General features: G+C 30.6%; 2 protein-coding genes across 2 annotated transcripts; one reads left to right on the forward strand and one right to left on the reverse strand.

Moving 5' to 3' along the window:
* The first annotated feature begins 4376 nt into the window (after positions 1-4376).
* Positions 4377-7480, forward strand: LOC130811175 (uncharacterized). Its single transcript, XM_057677366.1, has 3 exons — positions 4377-5000; positions 6602-6723; positions 7064-7480. Exons 1-3 carry the CDS (start codon positions 4629-4631, stop codon positions 7212-7214), a joined length of 645 nt encoding a protein of 214 aa, XP_057533349.1. The 5' UTR covers positions 4377-4628; the 3' UTR covers positions 7215-7480.
* Positions 7481-9408: 1928 nt separating this feature from the next.
* On the reverse strand, positions 9409-15310 carry LOC130811032 (UDP-galactose transporter 1). Its single transcript, XM_057677176.1, has 5 exons — positions 14861-15310; positions 13293-13542; positions 12999-13206; positions 10206-10437; positions 9409-9789 (listed from the first exon to the last, which is right to left on the reverse strand). The coding sequence occupies exons 1-5, from the start codon at positions 14966-14968 to the stop codon at positions 9568-9570; spliced, it is 1020 nt and encodes a 339-aa protein (XP_057533159.1). The 5' UTR covers positions 14969-15310; the 3' UTR covers positions 9409-9567.
* Positions 15311-19863: the final 4553 nt, after the last annotated feature.

Genomic DNA, 19863 nt, shown 5'->3' on the forward strand with positions numbered 1-19863 from the left:
CAAACCCAATATCCAAAGTGATGTGATCTCTCTATAACACTTTTGCATATTGGCCTATTAAACAAAATAAAAATATAATCATGTCTGATTTTATTTTATTTATTTCGTTGTATTAATTTTAATAATTGATCATTTGATTATTCGAGCTCCAATTTTCTATCAATTTTACTAGTTGATGTTTACACACACTTATATGTAGTATAATAGAAATTTAACAATTGATCATTTGGTTATTCATTTCTTCATATCGTTTGATGAATATCTTACGTACTTTATATTTCTAGTTAGTAGTCCCTATTGACCAAGTATTTTATTGAATAATAAAGCACAAAACTTGTATGCGACCGTTTCATGTGTGCAATCAAAAAATTTTTTTACTTGCCGAATTTAAGCCTTATAACACTCATTTCAAGACTTAAAAAGTCAAATCTAACACTTAAAATTCCTACCCCAAGCCTCAATCTCCCTTCTCCAGAGGTTTAATTTAATTTTTTAGCTATCAACTTCAACCCTTAAAATACTCATTTTACCACTTAAAATGCCAATTCTAACTATATAAATCCCAACTCCAACCTTTAATTTTATATTTTACTTACCTACTTTCTATAAAATATCTATTTCAAGACTTAGAATGTCTATTCTAGTGGTTTAAAGTTTGTCAAATTCATCACTTAAAATGTCTATTTCATGGTTTAAAATGTCCAATTCAAGATTCAAAAATGGCAACTTCAAAATATGGATTGAACCTGTGAGTGGTCACACGTATGCGGCCGTCTCACAGGAGATTTGCTGATAATAACGTTTATCATCATCATCATACCCAGTGTATCTCGCTCATAGAGAACTATGATCAGGGTATGGGGAGGGAAGAACGACGGCAGCTCATACCCATAGAGGAGAGTGCGGTCAAAGAGTCCCTCGGCTCGAGAAAGGTCTTCAAAGAGAGAGAAACCTGCAACTTACAAATAGAATAAATTGAATACGTAAAAATAAAGATAAAAGTAATGAAGGAGATAAAGAGCAATAAAATAAGCATTAAAAATATAAAATAAGAACTAAGGGAAAAATACAAAGATGATGTTAAAGCAAGTGCCAATAATCTTAATAATGACGTTAACTTTAAACATATAGTCGAACATGCTTTGTCTTGTACTTTAGAGAGGGTCGATAAAGATGTGTCGAATATGGGTAGTTTAAGGTTTGGAACCGTTGATGAGAGTTGTTTGATCAAAGCAACAAGAAGAGGAACAAACTGTGAGCAGCTCGACCAGACGCTCGGTCGAGCAAAGAGTGGCTCGACCGGTCGAGCGGGAGTGGCTCGGTCGAGCAACATGTCGAGCGAAGTGTGCAGAACAGGTCAGTAGCTTCTCTGGAAGCTCGCTCGACCGAGCGAGGTAGTGGCTCGGGTCGAGCGGAAGTTCAGAAGGCTACATAGGATTCTGATTTCGTCAGAATGTGAAATGGCTATGCAATTATGTGGTGCATTACTTCTATTGTTTATTGTAATGTTTATTGTCATAGTTAATTGGATGTTAATTGTGGTTTATGGTGATTTATGAGGGAATACTAAGGGTGATGAATGCCTTGCCTATAAATAGGATTCATCACCCATAGTAACAACACCACAAACACACATATTGTTGAGAGGGCTATTGCATTGTTAGAAACTTGAGAGTGTTCTTACTTTGCTTTAGTATTTGTGATCTTGAAAGGTTGTTCTCAAGATAAGGGAGTTTATTATACTTGTAACTGTTGAATTCATTATAATAAACTACATTTGAGGGGGAGGTATTCAAGATACCTCATAAACACTTGTGTTCATTTTTGCATTATATTTTTTCATTTGTTTTTCTTTGTTAAATCTCTTTGAGGCTTGCGCTTTTAGATGATAAATATTAAAAAATATTAAAATAAAATTAATAAAAAACATATGAAAACAATAATCATTATAAAAATGTTAAAATTAAGATGAGTGAAACAAATTATATCCAAAAATATAATATAAAAATATTATTTTGGAAAACAACAAATACATCATTCCTAAAATAAAATAGGAACATCAAATAAAAGACTACTTGGCTCCAAAATAGTTCATTGAGGCTGCATCATAATTCATTCATACGTCATATGAGTGTTAAATAACACAGATATAAACAGAGAAATAACCAAAAATAATGTAAAGGCCAAGACATCATGACTGATGAGAAAAAACAATGGCCAAAAAGGAAGAAAAAAAAAGAATCTCTTGTGAATGGGAATAGTAGCAGTAGAAAAGCATAGGTTTTTCTCGAGAATAATATTTTTTTTTATTCTCAAAAATTCCTAATTAATAACTATAATTTTTAAATTACCATAAAAAGACAAAAAAATAATATTAAAATATATAAAATTAAAAAAAAAAATTAAAATAACAACTCTCATCCTATCACATCCTATAATTTATTAACCTCATAAATATCTGTTATTTATTAAAACTTTTTCTTTATGAGTTACATACAGGCTCTACTACATAAGAATTAAATACATTTATATTTTTGTGTTAAAAAGACCATTAAAACCTTAAGAAAAGATGGGTGTAAAAATTTTGATTCACAATTTAGACAATCTCTTTTAGAGACCATCTCTAATTGAATTGGTCCATAAAAGAAAATGTAGAGTAAAAGTAAGCATTAAGCTTTAATGGGCTGAGTTTGAGAGACGTTTCTCAGAGAGATAGTCTCTCAAGAGACTAAGGAAAAAACAGAAATAAAATAGACATTTATATAGTTATTTTATGCCAAAAATAAGTAATTTCAAATGATTAAATAAGAAAAATATAGCTAAATATAATTGAATTAGATAGGGATGTTCAAAACAGACTCGATAATTCAAAATTTACCTGACCATATAACTGAACCCGAATTCAAAAAGGATTTACAATTATGAAAAAAATATGGACACAAGCCAGATTTCAACAGTTCCGAAAAACTTGACCCAAAATTAACCCGATAGCCCGTATAACACCTTTAGAACGGAGGAAATAATAATTATAATAAAAAGAAAAAAACTAATGTGAAGTGATTATACTTTTTCCGTTCCATATTACTTGCTCCAAACCAAATTTCGCACTATTCATCATTCGATAGTAATTTACATATTTTGACTATTATACGAGAAAAAAATAGTCATGTGGGATCTTGTTTTATTCATCTCGTCGCATATTTTTATAATTTCAAATTTTTATAATTTTTAATTATGTATAATAACTCTAAATATAAACGATTCGACAAATATATTAGATCGTGTAAAAGTTTATTTGACGTAAGTATTAAGAAATATTACTAAGTAGATCTGTTAGCAGAGTAAAGCCACAACCCGCGCCAGTGATTCCTGTGAACTTTCTTTAGCCAGCCTAAATTCACAATTAGAGTATATCATTCATAACACAACCTTCTCCCGACCTCATCATATCCCTTTCTTTCCAATTTTTTTTTTTTAAAAATTATTATTCGGCCTAAATCAAATATAAGTCTATTTAAAATACGTCCACCCAAGTTTATCAATACAACTAGTAAGTCTTGTGTGTGGGTGTCGCGGTAAGTGTAAGCTTTTGAGCTCTGTATTCGTCTAAAATTTTAAATGTGCAATTTAATCGAGATTTGCTGAAGAAAGCTCTAATTAGTGTTTGAGTGCAACCTCATTCAGCTCCTCTACATCCTCAAACTATCTTGCATAATTTATTACCATGCATCCAATTTAACCCATTTTTAATATAATTTAGTTATAAACAATTTTCAAATTTATAAAATAAAAAAATGTCGCCTAGGGGTTGGTTTGGCAAGTTTTGTGCGACACTACAGCGGTCCAGTTGTGTATTTTGTGTGACTGGGTCATTCACCCGTGTACTAAAGTTCTTTAAGTCTAATTTCTAGTGGCACGAACATTGTATTGATGTAATTTTTCTATCAAAAGTTATGGCAAAAAAGAGTGAACATGTATTAAATTTCAGCATAAAACTTTTGCAATATAAACAATTTTCTTCTCTTTTGCTCCGCTTCTTTGTAAAACATCTTCAACCAAAATAAAATAAAAAAATTAATGAAATAAACATAAAATATTAATTAAATAAAAAAATTAGATCCAGTCGTATAAACTGTGTGACTCGGCCTAGTTCAAATCATATAAAATGTGCAACTAGGTCCATTTTTTGATTTTTATTTATTTTTTCTCTTTTTATAATTAATATTTACTTTTTTAACTTATTTTTATTAATAATTTAAGTTTATTCATAATAAATTTTATAGTTAAAAAAGAATTTAAGGACCTTTTGTAATTGTAAAATGGTGAAACAATGCAATGTGTATTTGATCCCACATTAACAATTCCCATAGCATAGATACGTCCATTCACATCCCATCCATCCACCCGTCCACTATTTTGTCTTCATATTCATCTCTCACCTCACTTGTTTCTGTGAACACTCCTACTAGTACTCCTTTTCTCATAAAGTATAACCTGCAATCTGCAACCCCATTTACCCTTCCTCTGCTCCATTCCCCACCATTTTTAAATCAATAATCATCCTTTCAATTAACTCTCCCATTTTAATACTCTCTCTATCAAGTCTCAACCATTTCTTGACTGTAAAAATGGGTTCAATTTTAAGACAATTAAGTGCCAAAGAAGGCTGGAAATCAACATCAAGAAGATGGGCAAGTAATAGTAGTCATAGAAGGTATTCTTATGGAGGTGAAATGGGTTCTTGTTGGAAACAAATGAATAATATGTATGGAAATGAATATGGGTTTGGTAATAATGGTAGTGGAATGATGTCTCAAAAAAGGGTAATGGTTGTTGTTGATGAATCTTCAAGATCTAAACATGCAATGATGTGGGCCCTTACTCATGTTACCAACAAGGGTGATTGCCTTACACTTCTTCATATTATTTCTGATTCTTCTTCTTCTACTCCTACTCTTGCTAGCTCCCTCGGTTCTCTTTGCAAGGCTTGCAAACCTGAGGTTTCTTTCTTCTTCTTTACTCTGTTTTTTCCTTGTTTTTTGGTTGAAAAATGTAGCTATTTAAGTTAGTATGCTCATGTTAGGATGGTAGTAAATGTTAGAAAAATAACTGTGATTCAACTTGAAGAATTAGAGAGAAGTCGACTAATATATATACTTGATGGGCTACTCCTCTTAATACTGATTGGTTTTAGCATGAAATCTCATTGGGTTTGTATCCAATCAACTCTCTTCTTATACGGGTCTTCTTATGTACAAGCACGTTAACAAATTTATCTGAAATCCAGCGTTTACATGTTTATTCTATTTATTTACTCATAATTTACATGTTTTTGGGTTAGAACACGATGGTTTAATTTTTTTTATATTTTTGTAAAAAAATTTATATAGTAGTTGTCTAGTTGAAAACAATAGTTTACATATTTAATCTATTTATTTTCTCATAATTTACATAGTTTTGGTAAAAACAATTAAAGCTTTTAAAGTTAGTATGCCAATGTTTATGTAAGGTTTATAAGGTGAAATCAAGAGTTAACATTTTATTCTATTTATTTACTCATAATTTACATGAATATTGGTTAGAAAATGAACCTTTAAAAGTTTTTTCTAATAAATGGTTGGTGAAATTAAGAGTTTACATGTTTATTCTATTTATAATTTACATGTTTATTGTTCAAAAATAACGCTTATAATGTTTTTATGCCCACTTTTATTAGTATATATACTTGTATTAGTATATTTACTTTGTTTATTTACTCAATATTTGCATTTTTTTTTATCATAAATTTCCAATATAATGTGGGTATTTTACTGTTTTTTTGGGTAAAATTAGAAATTTGATTTGCTGAGGCCACTCTTTCAATCTTTTCCCAACCACTTGTGCTTTTGATTTTAGGTACACATAGAAAGTAGGGATCTTTTCTCCTTGAAGGACTTTGTATAAATCTTTGATAGTCCCATTTAAAGTAAAACAAATTATTAAGTTTTGTCAATTACTCCTACAATCTTAGCTAAAGTACTCCAAGAAAATTTGGCTGTTTCTTTTTGTATGCTTATCAATAATCTTGGAATATCATACCTTTCTTCTATTTCTTGTAAATTTATTCACTTTTCTTTGTGAACAATATATGGAAAAATCAAGAACAACAAATTTCATTTTTAATTAGATGAATTATTAAAAATAAATTAATTTTTATTTGACCCGCTGAAAATAAACTTAATTATTGATCATTTTAAATAAATCCACTTATTCGATATAATTGCTGAAATAAAATAAACTCAATTATTTTTTATTCCTAATTGTTTGATTTAAAGAAGCTTTGAAGATGGTTATAAACAATATATATGACTTTATTATAGCAAAACTAACTAATAGGTAGGTTTATTTAAAAATAAACCATGCGGATCAAGCTAATGTTATTTATTATTGACAATTTTCCCGTATTTTTAGAGTTGATTGAAAAGAAACGTAATTTCAATGGAATAGTGGACTTAATTTAGTTAAGCAACTCTAATAAGTGAGATTAGTTCTTAATTTTCATGTAATTATACTCTTTAATTTTGGTTATATAATGAGGTTGATATAATAAACTTGTATTAAGGTGGAAGTAGAAGCATTGGTGATACAAGGTCCAAAGCTAGCAACAGTATTGAGCCAAGTGAAGAAACTAGAGGCATCTGTGTTGGTTCTAGGCCAGAAGAAACCCTCTCCCATAATCACCTGGTGGGTCCCATTTTTAATTACTCCTAATCAAATCTCCCACATTAATTACTCACAGATCTGTCTAATCAAAGTCTAATCTCATCTGATTAGTTAGAAAATACATCCTCCCTTCATTTCCCTTAAACTCGTTATATTTTAACTTTTTACGTAATACAATGTGTTATTTTGATATGAATTAAACTATGCATGTCTAAAAGTTATAAAAAATTTATACTATAATATTAGCTGCAATATATGAAATAAATTTAAACGATAAATAGTGTTAATAATTATAATGTAGCAAGTATAATTAAATATTGATTAATATTTGATTTAATGTAATCAATGATTTATTGGGCAGTCTATTTGGAGTAAGCAATTCTGAGGATTTTGTGGAACATTGCATCAACAATGCAGAGTGTTTGACAATTGGTGTTAGAAAGCAGAGCAAAGGCATGGGTGGCTACCTGATCAGCACCAGATGGCAAAAGAATTTCTGGCTCTTAGCCTGAACATATATTTTTTAAAAATAAATCTCACTTTTTTTAATAATTACTTCTATGTAATTTCCTAATTCTGATTAGAGGTAGTAATATTAATTAATTTTCTAAACTGGGAATATAAAACATGTAGAACTGTAGAATTGTAGAAGGAATGAAGAACATTACTCCTATTAATTAAGATTATTAATTATGTAGTAATATTGGGGTTATACTATGACCCATTATGTAATTAACTAATTATCAACTACTAATATATATTCAAGTATTCATCTAAATAGGTGTTTATTCGGATTATCAGATTGATTTTGAGTCAGCTGTTTTAGATCTGTTTGAAATAGAATTTTGTGTTTAAATTGTATTTTATAAATTATTTTTGAAATCTGATTAAATCAAATTGGATTACAAGATGTGATCTAAGCATCATCATGAAGATCAGTTTGTTTTGATTAAATTCCTCTGTAAAAGTTAAAAAAAAAAGAGTAATTAAAGTGTCAGAAATGGTCAGTATTTGAAAAAAGAGTGGTAAGCAATGGTATAATTAAATAATTAAAAGAGTACCTTTAGATTTGTGAGACATTATGGTGCCTGGTTGGATTTTGAATCTGATTCTGCTATTTTATGGTAATCAATGAGGAGCATTGATATTTGTGAGGTATAAACTCTGTGTTTAATAAATCAATATGGGCAGGTAATGTAAAGTTAGATAAGACAATTTTATGTTTCATCTTGTGTTTCTTATACTAATTATTTTTATTAAATATAGAAATTATTTATTATTCAAATTTATGGACTTTGAATATGAATGTAGTGTTGTAAGTAAAACAAAACATAGAGGCAACCAAAGCTTACTTCAAATCTTGTAAGAAAATCAATGCAAGTAAAACTTTAAAGAATGCTCAAAGATGCTTCAACAAATTTGGGTTTGTAGAATTCGAAAACTATTATATTAATTGACTCAAGAAGGTCAAATTATAGATAATAACAAACGTCGTCATTTTTATTAATTTATCATATCCGTTATATTCTGCTTATAAAACCTAAGATTAGAGTTTGAGTAGAGTTGAAAAACTTAAATGACGACAAACCATATTCTTATCAAAGCAAATAATGTGGTTTCGACCAAAGTGACCCTCAGTAGAGAATGAGGTATTAATGTTTTTTTTTTTTTTTATCTTTTAAGGTCACGTTAATCTAACATAAAGGTTGTTATTCCTTTTCTAGTCTTGATTAGTGTTGGAAATCTAAGAGCAAATAAAATGGCATAATAAATAGTAACAAAAGAAAAAATTGGAGAAAAAAATTATTATTCATACAAAAAAATCTAAACATTTTACATAATAATCAAGGAAAACCTACCATTATAGAATTTGCTTTCTTTTCTTCCATTTTGATTTGTCCAATTCCATTCTGCTATGAAAAAAACCGTGTTAAATTAATCACAATATTTTATAATAAGGTAAAAATAAATAATATATTTGGTTCAACTAAAATCTCAAACTTCAAACAATATACTCTTAAGTCCTATTGAATTTGTTTAAATATATAAATAAAAGTGAAAATTTATTATATATTACTCCCTTCTATTCATAGAAAATGTGAATTTAGATTTTACACCAAAACCAAGGAGAGGTAGGAGACCATTTAAAAGTGGATGGAAAATTCTCGTTTTTCATAAAGGACATTGATATTTATGTGTTATTGTGTTGTTGTAGTAAGAGTAAAAGGATAAAAAGAATGACAAAAATAAAAATAAGACATTATCAGTGAATTGGCCTAATTAAAAAATGTCTCATTGTGAACAAAAATTATTATTTGGGTTGACGATAAAACAAACTCAAAATTATTCAACTCCATTTAATTGCTTTCAACACCACTAAATCAAGAATTACATCTCCATGTCATCAAAAGGTTTTCATACCTCTCATTTTTTTTTTAAAATTTTTTTTTTCACCATTTCTTATTTTAGTAATAATCTCCACTATTTTTTATCAACAAATATAGTCCTTTTAATTTGATCAACTTGTTTTTTCAACGACTTATTATTTAATCTTATTTACCAACTACAGTTAAATATTATTACCACTTAAGTCTAAATGCATCAAGCTTAACCATATTATTCTCTTAGCTCCAAAAATTTAATTTAATTTTTCAAAGAGTAAAAAAGGATAAATCTAGAAAAATGACCAGGAAAAAGGTAAGTATATCTCTAAATATACTTGTATATATTATAAATAGAGGGTTAGAAAATATAAGTATCTAATCATGTCTACATAACAAGGCATAAATCATGATATTCATCACTGTAATCTTCCTATCAAACTGTTCCAAAGCATCTTAAATAACCTGCAAAATACTACTTGTCTCAAACCTTGTCATCTAACTTGTCATTCACAAGAGGAAGCATTTCTGTCCAGTTTCGCGGAGTTCTTGGTGTTCGTGGTGTTCCTGGGGGTTGTTGTGTTATCAAGTGCCGTACATAGCCATAGAACGTGCATCCAACTAGTGTTACTGCACACCCAACAGCATTTAGACCCGAGATTGGGTTTTTGAATATAAGCCAGGAAATCAGAACAGCTACAGCTACCTGGGGACAGAAAACGAATAAAAACTCGTGTTTTATAATGAGAAAGTGAAACAAAGCACATACGCACATTTTTCATGGCCACTGTCCGGTTCTGGTTCTACCCCAGGGGAACCTGAGTCGAACCGGCTCTTGCCGGTTCTAGTTCAGGTTCCCTGAACCTTGATGGAACCAAGTTCATATCTAGAGGTGTTCAAAACAGAACCGATGACCATACATTTATCCGACCTTGTAATCGAATCTAAGTTGACCCGACTTCAAAATAATTTAAAATTATATAAATATCAATGTGGACACAAACTCGATTTTGAACCAACCCGAAACAGTTGAGCCAAAATCAACTTGATGACCCGAATGAACACCTCTATTCATATCAAATGGAATGACAAAACACAAAAACCTGAAGTTTTTGAGCTCACCTTGAGATTTCCGGCAACATTGAAAGTGACGGCTGTAGTAGAATGAATAACGTAGAAGATGGAAAAATTGAGACAGAAAGCCAATACTCCGGACCCGAAGATAATTATCAGGGAGTACAGAACTGATGGATGGGTGTTAAGCCATACGATCACTCCGGGACCCTCAAGCACCAAAGCTGGTACTGCTAAAATAAGGGTCGCAAAAGGTGCCATGTAGAAGACGGTATTTATGCTGGGTAGACATCACACCACAATTAGTCGCAAACTAGGTCCAGATTACTAGGGATGAAAAAGAAGAAAATGCGTAAAGGCAGATACAGAGGCAAAGCAAAGGTAAAGATGGAAGCAAATTACTCAACAAGTACTTCTATAATGCCATAAAGGAAGATACTGGAATGGGTATAGGAAAATATTCAGTCCTGCTAGCTTCACAACAGAAACACATGACGATCGAACATAATTTAAGGGGTACAAAATCAATGAGATTACAGAGCATGAGCACCTAAATATAAGAGACCCGACAAAAGAAAGACCCTCGAAAAGGGAAGTCCCACATCTGATCTCTCAAATCTTGCCTAAGACACAACCATATCTTATCATGATCTTGTTCTTTCACCTTGTACCAAAAGATTATTAAGTCCTACCAAAATATTATTAAGTCCTAAATTCGCTCTAGCATATAATGAACTAGAGACAGTTACGTGTAATTATATATATAAAGCTCATGAATTTTGTGCGGGGGCTTAGGCTCAATTATATCGGTTATCAATCAAACGGGTCGTCCAATGAAATAAATCAGTAACCTTGTTCTTTCAACTTGTTACCGAATCAAAACTTAATGTTTTAAAAATAATTTTATTTGACAACTAATTTTTTACCGATTTACTGATATTAACAGATAGAAACTAATTCCCACAAAAAAAAAGATAGAAACTAATTTGTATGGATCAAAACAATTTTTACTGATTCCCTGCAGTTAATCTTAGTTTCAGTGCTGCTTTTAGCTGATAAAATAATTTCACCAAGAAAAAAATAACTATGACTTACTAAAACTCATTAAAAGTTCAATTTGATTAAATTAAAGATTCTGGACTTACATAGATCTTGACTCGCTTGCAAAGCCATATTGAAATACATCAAGCAAATGTGAAAGAATGACGCCTCAAAAATGTTTTCAAATAAAAAGCTTAAAAGAGGAAAACCTTTACTTTTTTCCTCAGATTTTTGACACCGTTGCAATTTACTATAGAGAAAATGTTCTTTCCTTATATACATCTCCACTTCCTCTCCCCCGTCACTTCAAGCGGTGCTACTCCCATTCAAAAATAGGAGTACATGGGATAGAGGGCTCTAGAACGCTATGTTCTTATAATGATGCCTTTGGATCATGATCCTTTGGCTGCTTAACGAATTGCACTCCTAACTAGCAATTACATAGAATCTATAGAAAGATTATCTTATAACACCTAGAGCAATTACATAGAATCTATAGAATGATTATCTTATAACACCTAGAGCAATTACATAGAATCTATAGAAAGATTATCTTATAACACCTAGTACATATGCTAATGGCCCTCAATGACCATTATAGAACTCAAACAAATTCAAATAAAAGGACAAAGTTGCGTAGATCAAATCGATTTTTACTAATTACAATAAATATTACAATGCTTAATAAATTGTCGAATGAGAAAGACAAATTTGTGAAATAAGTAAAGTGCTAGGTTAAAAAATCTAAACCACAACTTTGCATCGATGCATATAAGATCAAATTATATTTAAATGCTCTTTAAATCATGTGCACTTCCTTTTTAAGTGAATGTAGGTGATGTTAGCTACAAGTAGCAAGGGACAATAAAAAAAACCTAGATGTTATTACTAACAAAGGTAAGGTTGTGCACATCAAACTAAGCTGGCAACCACCAATAGCATTGAGGTAATGTAAACAATGCTAATGTAAATACGTAATGTTACAAGGGAGAATCATCACGAAAAAAAAATCTAAAACCCATATGTGATAAGCACGAAGCAGTTAAAAAGATTACAGGCGCTTCATGTGTATAGTAGCATAGAAAGAGTAAACAAAGAATCACTAGCAAGGCAGGAGAACGAAGTTCACATAGCCTTTTTTTACCAATAAAGATCGACATTTTCAAGAATATGAGGTTAGATAAAGTATAATGATTATTTATCATATCAAGTTGCAAGGACTAGTGTTGCATGTACACGACAGTGATACACAATAAAAATAATGTCAGAGCCTTAATCCTAAAAGATTAGGGATTGGCTACATGAGCCAATATATCAGTTACAATGGTCGTCCACGTAAATTCTTCTTTTTCATTCATTTTGATTTTCTACCATATCAATTTGTAAGTCTAGATCCCTCATATCCTTTTCCACTCCTGTCCTCCAAATCATATTCAGTCTTCCTTGTCCTCATTTAAGTCTCCCACGCACCAACTTTCTATCTTCCTTATCAGTTTGTTAGAAACTCATCTTTTGCGCATGCCCAAAACATCTTAAACGATCTTTTCTTCAATATTTACAACTTCTAAACCCTTTATTATATCTTCATTTCAAAATTTATCTCTCAAGACTTCACAACTATTCTAATGGAAAATATAAATTATATGAGAGGCACATAAGTTCACAATTTACAACCCTTACAGTCCCCTAAAAAATAACCCAAATTTACAAACAGATAGAACCACCACGGATTACATGGTTTAGAAGTAAAAAAATAGCCCATTCACAAAGGGAATAAGAAACAAAAAGAATTAAAAGTACCTATCGAATTTGTATCCATGCAAAAGAGACTCTGCAAGAATTGTTTTTGTAGAAGTCGCCAAACAACCAAACAAAGCAGCCAAAAACCCAAACATGTTAAAACTCAATTCAGTCATAGAAGTTAAAAGAATCCCTCCAACAATTGGGACCAAAGAAGCCCAAATTCTCCACTCGAAGTATTTTCTCCAAACAAGCCACTGCAAAATAACTGTTACAATTTATGTTCAGAAAAAGTGATAAAAACTATCTAAACTCAAAGCCGAGTAAAAAAACCTTTGATCTCAAACAACCAACCTGTTGTTGCGGGAGTAAAGGATTTAATGGTCTGCATAAAAGAGACTGGTATATATCGTAAGCTCACATTCCCCAAGACTATGTTGATGCAAAATACAAACGACATGGGAAAAATCCTTTTCCAACGGTCCTCAGGCTCAACTGCTATCAAAGGTTTTACCTTCAAGATCTTTATAGCCACATAAGCTCCAATAGATGAGCATATGAAGTGGACACAAGATACTGTAAGAGGAAACTTGAAATCCAGTTTCTGTTTCAACAAAAAACATCAAGTTTTAATATTCATACAGATTTTCGACTTGCAAACAATCAAGAAAATACTGTATACATCTGATCAACAATGTTGAGTTAAACTGATTAGATCTAATCTAAAATTGACATAAAAATGTTTCTGATTAGAGTCTGAGACTCCAAAAAACCAAGTGTCCTAATTGACTATTCTTCATTGCTCATTCATGATCAATTCAAATCAATTTCTCCCCAACAACTTTCCATTGCCCCAATGCCATAGATAAAATTTTGCTAAAAGCAAGTCCCTCTTTCTGTTCCAAGGACTTTCTATTTTTAGCAATAGCAAATTCTGTATGACCGTCTCACCATGAGACGACGAGCCCAAATAATTAATCTATTTTTCTAATTGATCACTTTAAGATTATAAGTGATCATTTTAAAACAGTAAGTGTACATTGGGCTAGTCCAATAAAAATGGTCTCACCGGGTGACTGTCTAATTTGAAAATTTGTGTTTTAGCAATGTTTGCTGAAAATATTGTATAGCTAACGATGAGGTTCCAACTTCTTAATACTAAAAAATACAATAGGCATAAATAATATGCTTGGCTTATAATTGAAAAAGAGTAACATCAAGCCAAAGATTACCTTTTTATTTGTAACAAAATACTATACAAATTACAATGCAGCACAAAGCAATTCTTAAACTTCTCAATATGATCATTCTTGTAAACATACTTTATAATCCTCATTCCTCAACAATAAAATGAAACCCAATAGTACAAAACCGGCACAAAAGACCTAGTTTCATCTTTATAGAAACCCTAAATTTGCCAAAGCAAAAAAAATCACCACCTTCTTTGATGGGAAAATTTTTGACGGAGTGACATAAACATCAAATAGAAAGAGAAGTTTTCTAAACACATGTACATAACACTGAAACACAAATTTCATCATCAAATTACATTAAATGGCTTTCACATAGGCCGAGTTTGGTTTCGAATTAAACACAAAATTAAGAATGATACTGATAGCAAACATGGTCTACAACTTTGCATGTATACACGATTTATCAATGTAGTCCTGTTATAATTAGAAACCAAACAACTATACAATTCAACCCATTGAAAATGGACATAAGAACAAACACAAAAGCAAATTATCAAATTATTAAATGGAATTCAGCCATGGGTTAATTCTCTTATTCAGATGTTGAAATGTAAAAAGGCATTAAAGGAAAAACTTAAAAGTACACATTTTTAAAAATTGAAATGCAGCAGCTAAAAAATACTCCTATATTAACATTTAATCAATTGAAGGAAACAGAAAGATAATGACCTGAAAGATCCATTTGTTGATGATAATAACAGTGACATTGAAAGCCCACCATTGAACAATAGCAAGAAGAGATCTGATGACTCCCCAATTGATAAGCCCTTCCTCCATTTATGTTCTTGTTCTCTTTTTCTTCACGGATCCAAATAATAAAGACCCAGATTGATTGACTCCTATATTACCCTTTAAATTTTCAAAAAACCCCTTCTAATTTATAGGCAAATGAACAAAAACACAATTCAAGCAACAAGTAACTGACGAAAGGACAGATTGATTGTTGTTTTTGGGTGTGAAAGATATAGGATTTAAATGAAACAATACATAATTGTGAATTGCAATTGTAATAGTTATTATTGTTATAGTTGTAAATTGAAAATGAGAAGAGGTTGGAGTGTCATGAAGAGGAAGAGGGTTAGACACGAGGGAGAAAATAGTATGTGAAGAGATTTGTGTGATTTCATGTTGTCTGTATCTTCGCTATTTAGCCTTTTCCCTTAAAAAAATTACCTACAATAATTTAATATTTTCATCATTTTTCCACAATAATTTTATCTATTACATTTTTTCGACATTTTATTTTAATTTATTAATTCTTTTCTTAAAATAAAATTTTTTATAGCAAGTCATCCGATTATCGAGTTTAGTCTAAGAAAATTTATTCATGGTTGATTAATAGGTGGATTTATTTTAGAAAAAACATGAAAATATTGAATTATTCAAGATACTTTTTACCAAATTGATATTAAAAATCAACATTTCACCCATTCTAGCTATGAATAATCTCATACTTAGACTAATTTTAATAATTTAATATCAATATTTGACTAGCACTTTCCCGCAACATATTCTATTGCTTTTTAACACACTAAAATTCAGTCTTATTATTGCCGTCTAATAGAAATACCCAAATACTTCGTACAAATATAATCTATATAATAGTCGCAATAACTATTTACGTGTCAAACTATTCTTAAAAGTGACACATGTCATTCTACCACTCATTCTGATTTTTTACTTGCAATTTTTGTTTTTACAATGAATCAGAAGCTTAACTTTGATTTTTTTAAGTAAATTATGTTTTTTTTTTTTTTTTAACAAAAATAGAGTCATGCTTGATAAGTGAGATTCATCTCACTCATAGGATAGTCTTGCATATTACTTCATTTTAGGTATGTTATAGTTGCATTTTGCCGCTTTTTCTACTTTGTTTCCCTCCCCCTCTGAGCTCTGGTTTGTTGTGCAGGTAGTTCTTGGCTTTAAGGCGTTTTTCAGAGTTAATTGCAGAATGGTTCTCGTGGTCTGAGGGAGAGTGATTAATTTCATTTTTCGTTCATCTCATCATATTTAATTTAGCATCTTTGTTTATTTTGGCATGCTTAATTATATATAATGAGTAAGTTCTATTCTAGGGTTTGGGGTGAAATTGCTCATCAAATATAGGGGGTTAATGTGCTCAAGTTTGAGTTGATTAGCTTTAAAATGTATGTTGTATCAATGAAATTTAGTAGATAAGCTATCCCAAGAAGGTGCACAAGTGTTATTTTATCATATTGATTATAGTTGATTTTGTGATTCTTATTGAAGTTATACTTAGTTTGGAATCATTAAGGGTCAATTACTAGCTTAAGAAGGCATGCATTAGATGATGTTTTTAATGACTTAACATCTACCTAGCTTGGTAGTGAAAATTGGAAGAAAAAAATATACGCTAATTTGCAACAAAAATTTCAAAAATTAGCCCATTAGAATGTTATTTTTAAAATAAGCGTCTTTAGATTCAGACCTGAGATTTGGCTTTACTTTGCTATTACGAATAATGAACATAACAAAAGGTGGACTCAAAAATTCCAAAAAAAAAAAAAAAACAAAAAAACTAAGTCTTGTTCATTATTAGTTACAACGAATAAGGTAGCCAAGTCAACACCTTGTTAATTGTTACTAAGAGCGAACAATAACTTGACTTTTGTTTACTAGGTTACCCTTGCTCGATGTTAGTAACAGAGACTAAGACTTAGTTGGCTTTTTATTGACCTTTTCTCTTCGCTATTTGAACTAAACGTTATAATGCTTAAAGTAGTCGTTAGTGAGTTCGTTGTTAATAACACCGAACAAAGGTTCCCTAAAAAAATTGATTTCCCACCTTCATTCCATCTAACTCTCAATATTTTCTCTTAACTTTATGTTTCAATCGTTGTATAATACATTTTGTTGTGAAGTGAAATTGAGGTATAAAACTATAATTTATGTTATTATTTATTTGGGTTACCTTAGTAAATCAATTAGCATTGAGAAGTGCTACTGTGGTTATGAAGTAGAATATCGTCACAATTAGAGCGATTTTGATCCAAGTCGTTATTCTGTTGCATGTTCTTTTTATAATAATGAAGCATTGGGCTGTAGCTACTTCAGGTGAGTTGAATCTAAGGTCACACATGATAGAAAAATATAATTATAAAGCTTGATAAGGAGAAAGAAGAGCTTCAAAACGATGTAGTTAGCTTGAAAAGGCAATTTGATGTTCTAACGGTGCAAATGAGGGAAGAGACAAAGAGAATTAAGAGAATTCAAGGAGTAATGTCGGATAGTATATTAACTTTTTAAAAAGTTTAAAATATTGTATAGTATGATCATTATTCTAAAGATGAGTGATGTACTTTGTGTTTCTTTTTGAGTATTAATGAAACTATCTCGTACTTATTGCAGAAATTTCAATATATTCATTGATTATGTTTGATGTATTTTCAATATATAATTCAACAAGCTAAGATCATGAGGTCTTGAAGCTGTTTGATCCATCTCTTTTATAATAAAATGTATGCTTGATTATTCGTATATATTTATATGTAGATAAAAGAATACTTCAACGTAAAGAAAAGTTTGCTTGTTTGTGATTTTTTTTTATTTAGTGTTACATGGATGGGCAAGTTCTATTGTTATGACCTACATTATGACAATGACGACAAGCATTACATTTGCTTATGCCTTCGTCCATTTCATTTGAGAAAATTTTGAAATCTTTAAGTCAAAAAATCAAAAAAATGAACTAAATAATTCAACTTTCAACTTATTCCAAAAGTAAGCGTGAAATTCTCAAATCTGAGGTTTGGGGCTGTTCGCAGTTACTAACTGTGAACAGGTCAAAAAAGACAAAATAGTTGTTCGCAGTTAGTAACTGCGAACAGCTATTTTAACCTGTTTTTGTGGAGCATGCTGTTCACAGTTACTAACTGTGAACATGTCAAAACAGGTCAAATAGTTGTTCGCAGTTACTAACTGCGAACAATTATTTTGTCTTTTTTGAACTGTTCGCAATTAGTAACTGCGAACAGCCCCAAACCTCCGATTTTGAAATTTCACACTTACTTTTGAAATAAGTTTGAAAGTTAGATTATTTGGTTCATTTTTTTAATTTTTGACTTAAAGATTTCAAATTTTCTTTCATTTGATATCCCCTTTGACTTGGGCCTTCCTTACCAGCGCACTTAAACTGTACTATGTCTCAATTTAAACCCAAAGTACTGAGGCCATGCCATGTTGTCTATCAGAGGCCTAATATAAGCCTCGTATATAGTCAACTGCTACGATTTCTTGAAAGTTGGCCTTCTTAGTGTTACAGATGATGATGATGTTTGAGGCGTAAGAAGTATACATGGTATTATCGTTTCTCCAATTACTTGCACTTTCAAGTGATATCACATGCAAGAAATAAACACCCTTCAACACATAATTGAATACTTTTCGGGAGGTTGGTGTTAGTCACATCGTGCCCATGTCCTCGTTCATGACATATACACCATTTAAACATACCACCTACCTGATCTATCCAAAAAAATGACATCTTGCTTCACAACTTCAACTGCTCTCAGGCCTTTGATGATCTTATGTTGTTTAATTTGTTCTGCAATTCTACTAAAAAACTCCAGATTTATATTGCCTATGTGTCGGTTGAAATTGCTAAGTGACGTAGACATTCTCCATGATGTGCAAAAGGTGGTTTACATTACGTTAACTCTTATGTCATCTAAAAGTTTGATTTTGGGGGTTCATGAGGAGTATAAGATGACGATAGCACAAAGGTTTAGATTTTATGGGTTAGAAATGGCATAGGCTTAGGAGAAGGAATGAAAGAAGTTACATTCATATCTTGTGTTTCTAAAGTTTACACATTTTCATTTTCCACATTTACTTATTTCACATACAACTCTAAAGAAGGAATATGTGTAGATTTTAAATGCTCTCAAATACCCTCTAATAACGCATCATCATTAATGGGATATGCTAAAATTTTCCATTCATCCCATATTTGAAACTCAATTTCACACTATTTGTTGAGTCAATACCAATTCTTGAGCATATATGAAGTTTTAATTCATCCAATGTCATGTTTAAATTGCTTACAAATAGTTTACGTGTACCACCAACATACTCAACATTCATATTACTTGTTTTAATTTCTCCATTCTAAAAATATAATATAGTCACACAAAAAGATGACATTTTTAATGTAAAACACATTACATCCAAACTACTGTTAACTCTATGACATGAACAAGATATAATAAGTACAAATACATATACTATCACCATTAAGTACAAATTTCAAAATAATAAACCTTAAATCAATTACATCATTCAAATTCACTATCATCTACTAATATTCAAAATCTAAAACAAAAAAAAGTCAAAAATCAATAAACGAGGACCTTCAATCAAAAAGGGATGAATAAGTGAGCTTAATTTGCAAATTTGTGGCTTATATCGAAAGGAACAAAGACATTACTAATAAACTCTAAAATGAACAAAAAACGAAAAATAATAAGTAAATTTTACCTTAAATCAACCCAAGTTTCAAAATACTTTAATATAACTAAATTGAAGGAAAGAGAAGAGGATTGAAGATGCTAAGATGTTTTAATGAAGTTTTTAGGAAAAGGGGAGTAGATATTTTTGGTTGGAGTTAGAGTTTACAAAAATAATAATGAAATAATGGGAAATGTTGGCTTATA

Source organism: Amaranthus tricolor, chromosome 4 (genome assembly GCF_026212465.1).
Source record: "Amaranthus tricolor cultivar Red isolate AtriRed21 chromosome 4, ASM2621246v1, whole genome shotgun sequence".
Classification (NCBI taxonomy): domain Eukaryota; kingdom Viridiplantae; phylum Streptophyta; class Magnoliopsida; order Caryophyllales; family Amaranthaceae; genus Amaranthus; species Amaranthus tricolor.

Bases quoted from the DNA above. Each gene is read 5' to 3' on its own strand.
- LOC130811032 (XM_057677176.1), bottom strand. From the start codon at position 14,968: ATGGAGGAAGGGCTTATCAATTGGGGAGTCATCAGATCTCTTCTTGCT. The intron at 13,543-14,860 runs GTCATTATCTTT...TTGTTGAAACAG, and splicing joins TCAACAAATGGATCTTTCAG to AAACTGGATTTCAAGTTTCC. The intron at 9,790-10,205 runs GTGAGCTCAAAA...TTCTGTCCCCAG, and splicing joins ATGTTGCCGGAAATCTCAAG to GTAGCTGTAGCTGTTCTGAT.
- LOC130811175 (XM_057677366.1), top strand. From the start codon at position 4,629: ATGGGTTCAATTTTAAGACAATTAAGTGCCAAAGAAGGCTGGAAATCA. The intron at 5,001-6,601 runs GTTTCTTTCTTC...ACTTGTATTAAG, and splicing joins GCAAGGCTTGCAAACCTGAG to GTGGAAGTAGAAGCATTGGT. The intron at 6,724-7,063 runs GTGGGTCCCATT...TTTATTGGGCAG, and splicing joins CCCTCTCCCATAATCACCTG to TCTATTTGGAGTAAGCAATT.